The sequence below is a fragment of the Pteropus vampyrus genome, unplaced genomic scaffold, assembly GCF_000151845.1.
Source record: "Pteropus vampyrus isolate Shadow unplaced genomic scaffold, Pvam_2.0 Scaffold399, whole genome shotgun sequence".
In the NCBI taxonomy this organism is placed as follows: Eukaryota; Metazoa; Chordata; class Mammalia; order Chiroptera; family Pteropodidae; genus Pteropus; species Pteropus vampyrus.
In genome coordinates this window covers 1,111,096-1,124,354 of record NW_011889180.1, presented here as the reverse complement: position 1 = coordinate 1,124,354, position 13,259 = coordinate 1,111,096, and the positions used below count along the sequence as shown (strand labels likewise).

At 37.1% G+C, this 13,259-nt stretch overlaps 1 protein-coding gene across 1 annotated transcript in view; it reads left to right on the top strand.

Annotated features, from left to right (window-relative positions):
* PHLPP2 (PH domain and leucine rich repeat protein phosphatase 2) overlaps window positions 1–13,259 on the top strand; it is a 57,949-nt gene that overhangs the window by 35,397 nt on the left and 9,293 nt on the right. The window contains exons 9-15 of the mRNA XM_023523663.1: window positions 1,551–1,611; window positions 4,563–4,658; window positions 5,982–6,137; window positions 8,009–8,209; window positions 11,341–11,503; window positions 11,734–11,864; window positions 12,488–12,598. Coding sequence (XP_023379431.1) covers window positions 1,551–1,611; window positions 4,563–4,658; window positions 5,982–6,137; window positions 8,009–8,209; window positions 11,341–11,503; window positions 11,734–11,864; window positions 12,488–12,598 — 919 coding nt within the window. The remainder of the gene's footprint in view (window positions 1–1,550; window positions 1,612–4,562; window positions 4,659–5,981; window positions 6,138–8,008; window positions 8,210–11,340; window positions 11,504–11,733; window positions 11,865–12,487; window positions 12,599–13,259) is intronic.

Below are 13,259 nucleotides of genomic sequence, written 5' to 3'. Positions count from 1 at the left end.
TGATGTATGAAAGATTGTTTATTATTTTATTCTCTTTACTGTTCTATATCTCTAAAATACATTATTAGGATAAAAGATAGTTAAGAACTTCTCTTGTGATTGCCTTTAATCATGTTACAGAAGCTTCACATTGTAGCTTAGATTAATAGCTCAGGTCAGAATAATGTCAAAGTCAATGAGTGTTTACTTGTGCTGTTTATAGATATAATGAGATAGTAGTAGGTCTTTTGCCATGGAAATATTATCAGGCCTGTTCTCTATTCTTAATGTAGCTAAAGAATATGAATGACTGGCCTTACTGGAAAAGACCTTGTTGACATACACGCAGTCCTTCTTAGTAACCAAGATTCTGTCGCAGTACTGTACTAAATGTACCAAACTTGTTTGAAGTTAGCTACTTTGTTTACAGAATCTTTAAGTTCGACAACCTGCAAGAATTCACAGCAACACTTGTAGTTTTGTTGCCTCAAAAGTAAAGAATTCAGCTTCACAAAAGAAGTTATCCAGATCAGTTAATATAGGAAAAGATACTGAACTTCACGAGTCGTCAGGGATGTGCAAGTTGAAACCCCGGTGTGACACCACTTACACACCTACCAGAATGACTAGAATGAAAAAGACTGAAATTACCAGTGTCAGCTGTCAGGAGTGTAAGTGGCACAACCACTTTGGAAAACTGTTGGGTAGTATCTACTAAGGCTGCACACATGTTGCCCGGTACTCCTCAGTTCCTCTCCGAGGCTTACATGAGACATAAATGCGTATTTGAGACCACAAAAGACATTTACAAAAATGTGAATAGAAGCACTATTCATAATAACCCTGACTGGAAGAGATTTAAATGCACAGACTCTAAAATGGATAAATAAATTGTGGCATATTTGCTTAAAACGTTTTATCCAGTCGTGAGAATGAGTGAACAACCGTGTGCAATTATATGAACAAATCTCACAAACGTGATGTGGAGTGAGTGAAGCCAGATCAAAACCTTTACATACTGAGTGTGCGTATTTATGTAAACAGGCACATGTAGCCTGTGGTGTTGGGAGTCAGGACCCTGTTGCCCTTGCAGGGCAGTGGCTGGAAGGGTAGGCGAGGGGCCGCTTCTGGAGAGCTGCTAATGCTCTGTTCTTGATCTGGGACTGGTTACCCCAGTGGGTTCTGTTTGTAAAAATTCATTGATCCGTATACTTAAGATTGTTGCCCTTTTCTGCATTTATGTTTTGCTTTAATTAAAAGTTTAAATATTGCCAGTAAAAAATCCAGTTATTAATTTTTTAAAAGTAAGTAGTTACTGTTAACATTTAACAGCTGCTGGACCTAGTATGAATCCAGTGCAGTACCCAAGATCCTTCAATTAGTTGTATTTGGTTTTCAAATTGGGATCAAGCAGTTAATTAGAGTTACCTAGTAGTTTTTATCTTTAGTTCATCTCAGTAGATGACATTGTTTTTTTCCTCATGATTTCACTAAGCCTCTTTTCCCTTGTTTACACTCTGTCACTTTCTTCTTTAGAGAATGTCACTAACACCTATTTGTTTTTTGATTAGGGCTAACAGCAGTGAATGTCTATCCAGTACCTAGTCATCTCACTTCTCTAGAACTTTCCAGGTGAGTATGTCTCTGAAAGTGGTTGGTTTGATTCCTAATATTTAAGAGATGTATGTGGATAATTTTGTAGTTTGAAGTACAAGAAATCTAAGTATATTGAAGTATTCAGATAACCTGGAGAAGGGCAAAAGGATAAGTTAAGGAATAAGTTTAATGGCCATACTGTCTAATCAAAGGAAGAGTCTTCTTGAAACAGAAAGGCACCTATGAATTACTTATTCTTAAAGACTGTGTATTTAGGATGAGATGAATCATGGCAGTGATTTCTTTTTGCCAGTTGGAATCAGATAATTCTTGGTTTTTAGATAGTGGTTTAAACTTTTTCTCTTTTGATTCTCTTGTGACCCCTGTTGAGGTGATTTTTAGAGAGGTGTTATGTTTAGGATTTTATTACTTCTGGTGGTGGTTAAGAATAAACATAAATGAGGTTTGCTTTCTTCATTCATTTTAAACATGTTAGGCTTTCATGATTCAGCAGTTGAGTTTTACAGTGTAGTAGAGAGTTTGACAAATAATTAGTTACAGGAGAGCATCATAGAGTGCTAGAAGCAGATACATAGGGCAGTGGACAGGGTCCTATAATATAATCATGGTTGTTGCAAAGGTTAAATGAGATATGTAGCACAGTGTCTGGCATAAAACAGTCAAGATATTAGCTGTTATAGCCAGGTTTCTTTTTGTTGTTGTTACTTTATCATCATCATTATTATTATTAAACTATGTTCTAGATTCCCTTCTATGCATTTCTTTCTGTCATACGTCTCTAGCAAAACCCTAATATGGATCAATTCTAAGTTTTACTTTCTCTGCTGAACTTGATCCTAGCTGAAGAAAATCATATGGACAACACTATAAATTCATGATTTCCTTCCTTATCTGGAGATCAGCTCCTTCCAGTGGCCTGGGCATCTGTTCCAGATTGCTCAGCTTCCCTCATCTGTACTGCCCCTTATCTCCTCCACTCTAGAGCTTAGCTTCCTACTTGATTGAGAAAATAGAGGCCATCTTGGGTGATGTCCCTCAGCTTCCTACCTCTTGGCTTAAAGTCATGTAGATTCATATCCTCAGCTTTTTCTCAGTCTGTACACACAATCATGTCTCTTCTGTTTTAATAAACAAAAAAGTTCCCATTATCTTGCAACAACTCTGGCTGCTGTCTAATCCTTCTCATCCCCTTTTGTCCAGATTTCTCAAGTTACTTGCATTTGTTGGCTCAGTTTCCTCAGTTCCCCTTTGCTTATCCCATCACAACTGGTGTTAGACTTTCTCTTAGGGAATGTTTCCACCTTACTTTCCTTTCTTCAAACATGCTGTTTCCTCAGCCAACTAATATGGTCTGTTTTTTTTTTTCAGGCCACTTTGACCATTCCTTCTGTTTCTTTTGTACTCCTCTTTGTCAGCTAGCTCTTTAAAAGTTGCTTATTCCAGGGTCTGTCCTTGGCCCACTATACTTCTCATTTGACATGATCTCAATTTATTCGAATGATTTCAGCCATAGTTCAGTGTCAGTCTCAGCCCCAAATGTCCAATTTCATACTAAGATATTTAGACCAAGTGCTTTAAATATGTGTAAAATTAAACTCATTATCTACCCTTCTGTCCCATCTTAACTTGTCTTGTGTCTATTTCAGCTTTTGGCATTAGCATAAGACAGTCATATCCAAATAGACACCACTACTTATTTACGATTTCCAACCTCATTTGAACCTTATCAGTACTGTCTCTAGATATGATTTTCTACCTGGTGATCTAGGCTAGAAACCTGAAAGTCCTTTTTTATTCTTCTCTCTGCTCTACTCACATGTCTGATCCATCTCACAGTAGTTTTGATTTTTGCCTCCTAAATATTTCTGGAGTCCCTCCTGCCCTTTCATGTGTATGTCCACCCATTTAGGCCTACATTGTTTCTTATCTGGCATTCAGTGACAGCTTCTTAATAATTCTTCCTTTACTAAGATAGCCACCTCAACCAGACCTCCATGTATCCACAGAGTGAGCTATTTAATGTACAAAACCGACAGTCTCCCCACTGGTTACAAACCCTGCAGGATAAAGTCACAACCTTCTAAACACGATTTCGTTCTCCCCAGCTACGTTTCTTACTCTCTGCTCCGTATTTGCTGCTCCGGCATCACCAAGCTGCTTATATTATTCCCACATGTATCATGCCATTTCTTACCTGTGCTCTACTTCATGTCACCTCTTTCTTGGAATGTCCTCCTCACCTCAGATCATTGTACATCATTCTTCAAATTCTAACTCAGGTTATTTCTTAGGGTGCTTGCCTTGATTCATTTCAGGAAAAGTGCTTCTTTCACTCAGTTGTCATAGTAGTATCTGTGTTTCTCTTACAGCTCTTATTTCATTCTGCCTCATCATATCAATCATTCAATCAATAGATACTTTGAGGCCTAGAGAAGCTAAGTAACATCTGAAAATAGAATTTCTTTTACTGTCTGCCCAGTGCTTTACTAAATGATTTGAAGCACCCCCGACTAGTTCTCTTTTGTCCCTACTTCTTCACTTTGATTCACATTTTTCATTTTCCCCAGAATTTGCTTTTCTTCTTCCACAATCATTACCCGTGGATAGTCTACTCAGCTTCAGCGGTCTGTTTAAAATGCCACTTCTTGCATTAAGTCTGTCTTCATCTCTCCCTCAACCATCCCACCACATGTGTGCTTTCCTACTGCCGAAAGCCTTTGTATCTCCTTTGAGCTTATAGCATAATTGATCCAGTGTTATACATGTTTGTGTACTTATCTTTGTCCACATTTCTAGCAACAACATTCATTGAGCACCTGCTGTATTCCAAGTAGTGTACCGGGAATGCCCTGGGGATCATGCTCCTGCCCTCAAAGGGCTCACGGGCCGAGTCACGGTCATCACAGAATAGGGAAATGAGCTCTTGTCATTTTAAATGATGACTTTTCATTATTTATTTTCTACAGAAACCTGCTGGAGTGTGTCCCTGACTGGGCCTGTGAAGCAAAGAAGATAGAAATATTAGATGTGAGCTACAATCTTCTGACAGAGATTCCTGTGAGGTGTGTGTTATTATCTATGTTATGTATGTGTATATTAATAGATGTGTTGGTATGCATGTATTTAATTATTTTCCTAGATCAAGATTGCCTTTCATAGGTACTTATATTCATTTGTTCAGTAAATATTGAGTAACTACTGGGTGCAGGGCAGTGTAAGGTGCTGCAAGGAACACAGTAATGACTAATACATAGCTTTGCCTATAAGAAACTTAGTAAGCAGATAGTTGAGGGAACTCGTGCACAGATAACTAATAAAATGTAATAAATGTTGCTGGCATAGGTCAGTATGATACTAATAATAGATCATTTTTATTGAGTAAGTTATTATAAGCTGGGTAATGTTCTGAGAACTTCACTTTTATTAGCTTATTTAATCCTTTGAAAGCCTGATTATATAGGTGTTGTTATCCTTATCTTACAGATGAGGAAACTAAGGCTTGGAATGGCTAGGTAACCTGCCCAAGGTCACACTTAACTAGGAATGGGAGCTGACATTTGAATGTAGTCATTCTTACTTCAAAGCCTTCACTCTTTATTATTACACTGTATAAATAAAATGTTTAAAAAACTCAGAACTTTGCATAATTAGAGAGTGCTTCGTGGAGAATGCATTTTTGAGTTGACCTTTGAAGATGGTGGGATTTCTGTGTGTGGAAGAGGAAAGGGAGCGGTGTTTGTGAGTGGGGTAAATGGTTTATTCAGATGCACTGAAGTGTAAAATGTGTGGTAATCACCTAGTGGAGTCTTTAAAATGAAACTAGAGGCTTCGCAGCATAGTAGGTATGAACCCAACCTTTGGAGTTGGACCTTAGTTCAAATCCTGATTGTGTCATTTATTACTTTCACTGTGAGATCTCTTTGGCAAATCTCAAAGTCACTAACTCTTCTGAACTTCATAGTTAAATGGCCTAGCATATTTTATATACTGAATAAGTAGTAGTTTTGTTATAATACATTGTGTTATTGATTTATTATAGTCAGTTATATTAATAGACTCACTGAATTTTTGGTGCTGTGTAGACTTAAAATCTAAATTGATTTATTCTAGAGATTGCTTTTTTTAGTTTAGATCTGTTCTGCGCTGTTTGCTTTTGTTATTCGCCTTTTCCCAGAATGACCTTAATGACTTCCTGGTGGGTGGTGGACAAACATATGGCCAGGGCTGCTCTCTTGTCTCAGGCACTTAACAGTGATTATATTGTCTAGAAGAGTATGTTTCTCTTTGTCTACTAATTTCTCTTAAATAGCAAGAGCAGACTCAAAAAGAAAGATTTTAATTTTTTATTTATTTCTTTGTACTTTCCCCCACTCTCCCCACCCCAGAATTCTTAGTAGCCTGAGTCTTAGAAAACTGATGTTGGGACACAATCATGTGCAAAACCTTCCAGTGTTGGTCGAGCACATCCCTCTTGAGGTGTTGGATATTCAGCATAACCTACTCAACAGGCTGCCAGACACCCTCTTTTCCAAGGCCTTAAAGTAAGTACTATAGATTTTACTTAGAAGAGCAGAATTGTTGGCTAAACATACTGCACTGACTTGTCATTGAGGTGACCTTTGGAGCTATATTTACAGTGTTTACCTCATAGTCCAGCTATGAGTGGAGACTTATTTGTAATTTCTATGAAATAAAATATGACACTGTTTTATGAGGCAGTAATCTTCAACTCAGAAGTTGAAATAACCATCAAATACTTAAGTTTTAGTCTTGTAAACAATTTCAAACCGGTCGGGAAGGTTCAGGTTTTCATCTCAGAAAAAAAATGCAGTTACAACCTTTAAAGAGAAATGACAGCATTCTGATAAAGCTTCCTCGGCAATTTTTAGCTTCTGCATTAAGAGAAACGGACACACCACCTAAGTTAATTTAGTTTTTGCTTCTAGCTTTACTGAGCTATCATTAAGTTTCATTCTCTGTTTGCAGCACTTTTTTACTACCTAGTTTGAAAACTGTGCATTTAAAGGTAACATTGTTCCAAAAGGTTTTATTTTCCTTTCCAATATAAATTAACAGTAGATAATATGTCTTATTTTAATACCTGAAATCAGATTTATCTAATGCGTACATCACCATTAAATGAAAACTAGTGTTTAATTATACTTATTTTCTGTAATATGGAAAGGCAATATTGTCTTCAATTTAGAAATGGAGAAAACAGAGATAAGCAGTGGCGATTTAACATAAGGCTACAGGAGACATACAAAAAGCATTTAGCCCACCAGTGTCTGGCTTGTTCTTTGGCAGCTTACATATCTCTTAATGTATAATACACCTGGTTGGACTTCCCTAAATATAGAATCTTTGGAAATTCTAAAGAATGTTGAAAGGAAATTTTCTTTTTGGAAAGATTATATAGAATCTTAATGCAGTAACATTTGTTAATTAACAAGTATTTTTAGTAATACATAACACTGCATTTAGTTCTAATGACAGTCTGAATAAAATTAGTTTATAACCTTAGAATCTGTAGAAAGGAAGCTACTTAGCAACTGTAGCAAACTATCAATGATATTTAATACTAACTCTGCACAGAGCACTTTTGAGACAAAGACAAATAGACACACAGTACCCTCAACAGCTTAAAAGCTGATTAGGGGTGCGGATCACACAATATAGAGAAGACTTAAGTACACACAAGTTTAATAATATTAGCTGCCTTTTATCGAGCATCCTCTTATATAACAAACACCATGCTAGGCAAATTCTTAAAACCATACCATGTTTCACTGGTTAGATTGGCAGAGATTGAAATGAATTATGATATTCAGTGCTGACAAAGGTGTGAGCAAACTGGAATTCTTATATCCTTCTGTATAATAAAATTATACATATGTTATATATACATATTTATATAAATATAATTTGGTATAACCTTTCTGGAGCTCAGTTTCACTGTGTGTGTGTGTGTTAAAGTTGGGAACAGCCTCTATGCCTATTACTAGGGGATTATAAGAAGTTTGGCTAAATAAATATGATGCTGTTGAAATCTGACAAAAATTTTTCTGAAAGGTGCCTTCACAATTTAGATATTTGTGAATGGGATACTCAATAGCTCTCTTTCAGGGGACATACAGAGAGTAAAAGATGAGGCTAGGGTAGAATCAGGCCACTACAGAAGTCCAGGACCACAACCAAGCCTGTATTCTTTCCTCTATGTCTGGCTTGTGTGAGTTGAGTTAAAGGAACTTCGGTTGTTCAGAATCAGTTAAACTACCTGGAAGTATTACTTTTGTCATGAGTTTGGGAGCATGGAATGACAGTGTTCCCTACTGAGATGGCATGATGGTATCTACATAAGAAGTTGACAAGTAACCACAAGGGAAATGATGACTTGTGTGTGTTCTGTCAGTCTCAGGTACTTGAATGCATCTGCAAATAGTCTGGAGTCTTTGCCATCTGCTTGCACCGGGGAGGAGAGTCTGAGTGCCCTGCAGCTGCTCTATCTGACCAACAACCTCCTGACAGATCAGTGTGTGCCTGTCCTGGTGGGCCACCCGCACCTGCGAATCTTGCATCTTGCAAACAACCAGCTACAGACTTTTCCGGCAAGGTAAACAAATACAGACTTTGGTCATTTCAGACAAATAACATGAATTCTGTATTTGTCAGACTACATTGCAGCTGTCTTACTAGGTACTGTTGCTTTGTGTTGAGTGACGTACTGATGCTGTGATTCCACTAGTTAAATGGAAAATTTTGTTTGTACTCAGTTGTTAAGTATCAATAAGGAGAGAAATTGTGCTTAAAATGTGTTTAATTCTTAGTTCTAATTAATAATAACTGATGGGAGAATTTTCAACCTAGAAAAGTACAGGCTTATGAAAGAAAGAAATTCTGAAGACAGTTTTTTTCTATTCTCTGGTCAGCACTCTTTTATAAAATACTATTGAGTCCATTAATTCATTCATTATATATAGTTGACCCTTGAAGAGTGTGGGGGATTAGTGGTGCCAGTGCCAACACCCACACAATTGGAAGTCCACATACAACTTCTGACTCTACAGTTGGCCCTTCGCATACATGGATTCAGCCAACTGTGGATCAAAAACAGTATTTTCAATCTGTGGTTGGAAAACCGCAGGTGGGAATGCGAAAATACTGTTTTTGATCTGCCATTGGTTGAATCTGCAGATGCAAAACCTATGGATACAAGGGACCAATTGTGTTTATTGAAAAGAAAATCCATGTGTAAGTGGACCTACTCAAGTCAAACCAATTTTGTTCAAGGGTCAACTGTATATATTGAATGCCTAATATATATATTGAAGTACTAAGGGGACAGTGATGATTAAGTTACAGTCTTTGTCCTCAAGGAACTTACAGTCAGATTGGGGAAATAGACAGGTATATATGTGTGATTGCAGTGCAGTGTTGTAAGTGCAGGATGCTAAAGCTACGCACAGGTAGCTGGCTGCACTGCACAGAGAGTGTGGGTGGAGTTAGCCTCTCTGAAGGAAGAGGTGACTAGTAGTTAGCCAAGCTACACCTATAAGATATAAGAGAGATGTTTAATGAGGTCAAAGTTTTATACAGTATCAGTGGAGTAATAAATATCTTCCAAAGTACATTTGATAAAAAAATTTTTTGATATCAGGAAAATCCACATATGTCATGAAAATAGTCATGAAAAATCATGTTTTCAAAAACTAAGAAAATAGAGAAATGACATTTGATATAATTTGAATGGAATTATACGTATATATCATCATAAACATATAATATTTGATACAAACATGCAAATATCTCATGTTTGATATAATTCGAGTGAAAAAACATTTTGATTCTAATTTTATTTTATAAATTTTCTTAGAAATGTGACAAGCTCAGAAACTTACAGAGATTATAATTTTTGTGAATATTTATGAAATGAGATATTTGGAGCTTATAAAAGACAAGCAGGATAAGCTTGATTGCTTCCTTGAAAGAATTTAAACAGTGGCTTTTAACGTGAATGCAGAATCTTAATTTCGGGATGTGATGGATCTCTTGAAATCCTATGAGATTAATTCCTTTGGCCTTACCTGTTGTCATATAAACTAAGAATGACAGGCCACTGACAAGTTCTATTAGTTTACAAAGCTGTTAAGAGATAACAGATGTGAATACTCTGTAACTAATGAATTCCACCTAATTTTATGACACTCTTATTGTTGGAGGGGTTAAAAGCAGGTTGATATAAAAATATGCAAATAAAGACAAGAATGAACAGAAGATCACACAAAATTAGAGTACTCTGAATATAGTTAATAAAACTAAATGGAATTTAGGAGCAGTATTATTAAAGAAGAAAATGTATGTGCTATAATGAATAATAAATCTGCTGTTGGGTCATCTGCACAGAGACAATCCAAATCTGTTTCTTTTGAACTATTTTCAGCATTTAGCATAGTTCTGGGTGCTCAGTGAGAGACCAGATGTGATTGGGACACTGCCTTTCTATTTACAAGTCCAAAAGATGCAAGCAGGGAGTAGTATGAAAGAATAGCATAAAAGAGTAGCATGAAAGAGTGGCATGAGATTTGAGCATGGCAGCACTTTAAAATATATTATTAAGTTAAAAACCAGAGCAGGTTATAAAACATAAAGCATCATTTCTTAATTTGAAAAATACAATTTCATGCATTAAAAAGGACAAGAATATTCTCCATCAAAATGTCATCAAAGATCTTTGGGAGTGGGATTAAAAGATTTTTTTCCTGTTCTTTATTTTTCAGTTCTTTTCAGGGAATGTGTATTACTTTTATAATAAGAAAGAAAACAGTTTTAATTTACTTAGTTTAGTTATTAAAGTATTTATGGATTTTCTAGCAATAGAAATTATTTACAATATGTTACATGAAAAGGGGCAGGATATAAGTTTTATGTAAAACAAATATGCATATGAAAAATTTGGTAGGATATTCAGCAAACAGAATAATAATTTGTTCAGATTGGTGGTATTTTTGATTTATTTTCTTCATTTTTAAATGTTCTCTTCATGTTACAGCAGTTTATTTTTATAATTTTTTAAATCAGTAAGTAAAAAGAAATCAGAGAGCAATTTATAATAATCTAGATAAAGGTGTTAGGCGGGCTGAAGATATTTTGCTTACTGTGGAGAAAGCTTTGCTCATTCCAGCAGAATGTTGTGAATCACTTGTATTACAGCCACTAACCCAGTGCTGTGTCTATAATAAGCACTCAATAAATGTTTGGTGAAGATGGAGTATGTTATAAATAGGTAACGGTTGAAATTTAAAACTGAAAGTAATCTCAGTGATGATTTAGTACAATTTCTTTCTAGCTGAGGATATTGATATAAACTGGCATTAACTTACTCAGTCTTTGGAACTAGTTAGTGGCAAAGCAAGTACCATAACTAGTCTACCAACCCTAGGCTGATGCTTATTCAGTCGTTTCTTGTAAGTCAGATAACAAGAATCTATTCCCATAAGATCCAGCAGCTGTAAGAGAAACAAAGAAAGCTTCAGCCCCCGAAACACACTGGGGCATATTAGGCCAAGATTCAGCAGAAGCAGTCACCTTGGTGAGCCCTTCCTTTTACTGTTGGTGTCTGATACTTTCATTATGACCAGTCACCTGGCAGTGAACCAAGTGCCTCTGTATGCTGTGGCTGCTATAAAACTTGCTTGGCAGCCGCTCATTTGGGTGCAATGTGATATTTTGGCATTTCTTTTTCAGTAAACTAAATAAATTGGAGCAATTGGAGGAACTGAACCTAAGTGGCAACAAGCTTAAAACCATTCCCACGACTGTGGCGAACTGCAAAAGGCTGCACACCCTTGTCGCACACTCTAACAACATCAGCATTTTCCCGGAAATACTGCAGTTGCCTCAGATCCAGGTACTTTTATGTGCTGGAATGATGTCCTTGTGGGGAAGTGGCAGGAGCAGGAGTGTGAACGAGGTCGATCTCTTTTCATAGGGAAGAAGGAAGTAGCAGTTTGGGATCACAGTATATTTAGTTGATTCCTAGGAAGAAATTAAGTTCCTTTAGAGGATATAATAGGGGATTAGCGTTAGGGAGTTAAGAATTAACTACTTATGATGTATTTTAATTTCTTTTCCTCTCAGTTTGTAGACCTAAGCTGCAATGACTTGACAGAAATCCTGATTCCAGAGGCTCTGCCTGCTACCTTACAAGACCTTGACCTGACTGGAAATACAAATCTGGTTCTGGAGCACAAGACGCTAGACACATTTAGGTAAGAAAAATTTTGAAATTGAATCCACATGTGCTCTGAATCCCACCAGCCATGTGTAAGTCTTCTTAAGGACTATGGAGCTCTCGATTATTTAAAGGAATAGAATGAATGAAGCCATTGAGCCCTTGGTTCTCTTTTTTGATTCAGATACAGATGGATGTTCTCTCCAGTAGTCAGCCCCTTTATGTTACACTACTGCTCAGCCACACACTGAGTATCTTTACAAGGCAGGCATAGATACTTCAGGTGACACAAATCACATTACACTGCATCATGTAAGAGTGCAAGCTCGCCCATTGTACCAAGACTTCATTGTATCAAAGTACTTAAAATAAGCAGACCATTTACTGAAACTTAGAAATCTTTGTTGTGCTTAGTTTTCATTAAAATGAATGGCATCAATTGTAACAATATTTGGCTCCTATTTCTTCCTCCTACCCCTTTTTTTTCCTCTCTCCTCCTTCTTAGCCAGTGGTTCAGCCACTACTTTCAGTCACAGTCTCTCTGGTAATGAATCTTGGTCTGTCAGATTATTTTATAAAAATATATATTATTGTTGGGATCGTTTCTGTAAAATACAAAAGTATGTACAGTTTAATCTTTCCATCCTCCACTTCCCACAGCCATATCACAACCCTGAAAATCGATCAGAAACCTTTGCCATCCACCGATTCTACAGTTACATCAACCTTCTGGAGCCATGGGCTGGCTGAGATGGCAGGGCAGAGAAATAAGTGAGTATTTTGCCCATGGAGACTGAGAAAGAAAAAAGGAGCTCCTGGCACCTGGGAACGATCTGATGCTGAAAGCCAGGCTGTGTTGCTCCTCTATTGAACATAAACAAATCACAGAATGCCAACATCAGATAAGATTCCTCTGAGACCATGATCTAGTGAGATGAAAATAAGATGAATGCTCAGGCCACAAAATACCAAGTGTACTTTCTCATGGCTAGAATGGGTGACTGCTACTTGCTGTACCAATTACAGCGGTGTTCTTGTGCTAATCTTTTCCTGTAGATAAGATTTATTGAGATGCCCAACAAAAATTGCCCTCGCTTTCTGACAGCACCCAACCGAGTATGATTTTCCCCTTTCTTTAGACCTTCCCCAGAACAACCCAACCAAAGCCCAGGCCCGATACAAGGTTTCTGCAACACCTTCTTACCTCTGCACCCCAGAGTTCCATGGTGTGCATTCTTCCTGCAGCGCATAACAAACCAAACTTGTTCAACCGCAGGTGTGCTCCTGGGGGTCTTTGGCCGAAGAACTTTGACATTACGAGTCCTTATCTCTACTAAGAGGAAACATTCAGTCTTTCCAGCCTTTGGCAGCATTGCAAAGCTAATATGTGTTGCCCATGAATGTGGCTGAATCTCCCCATTTCTTATGACAT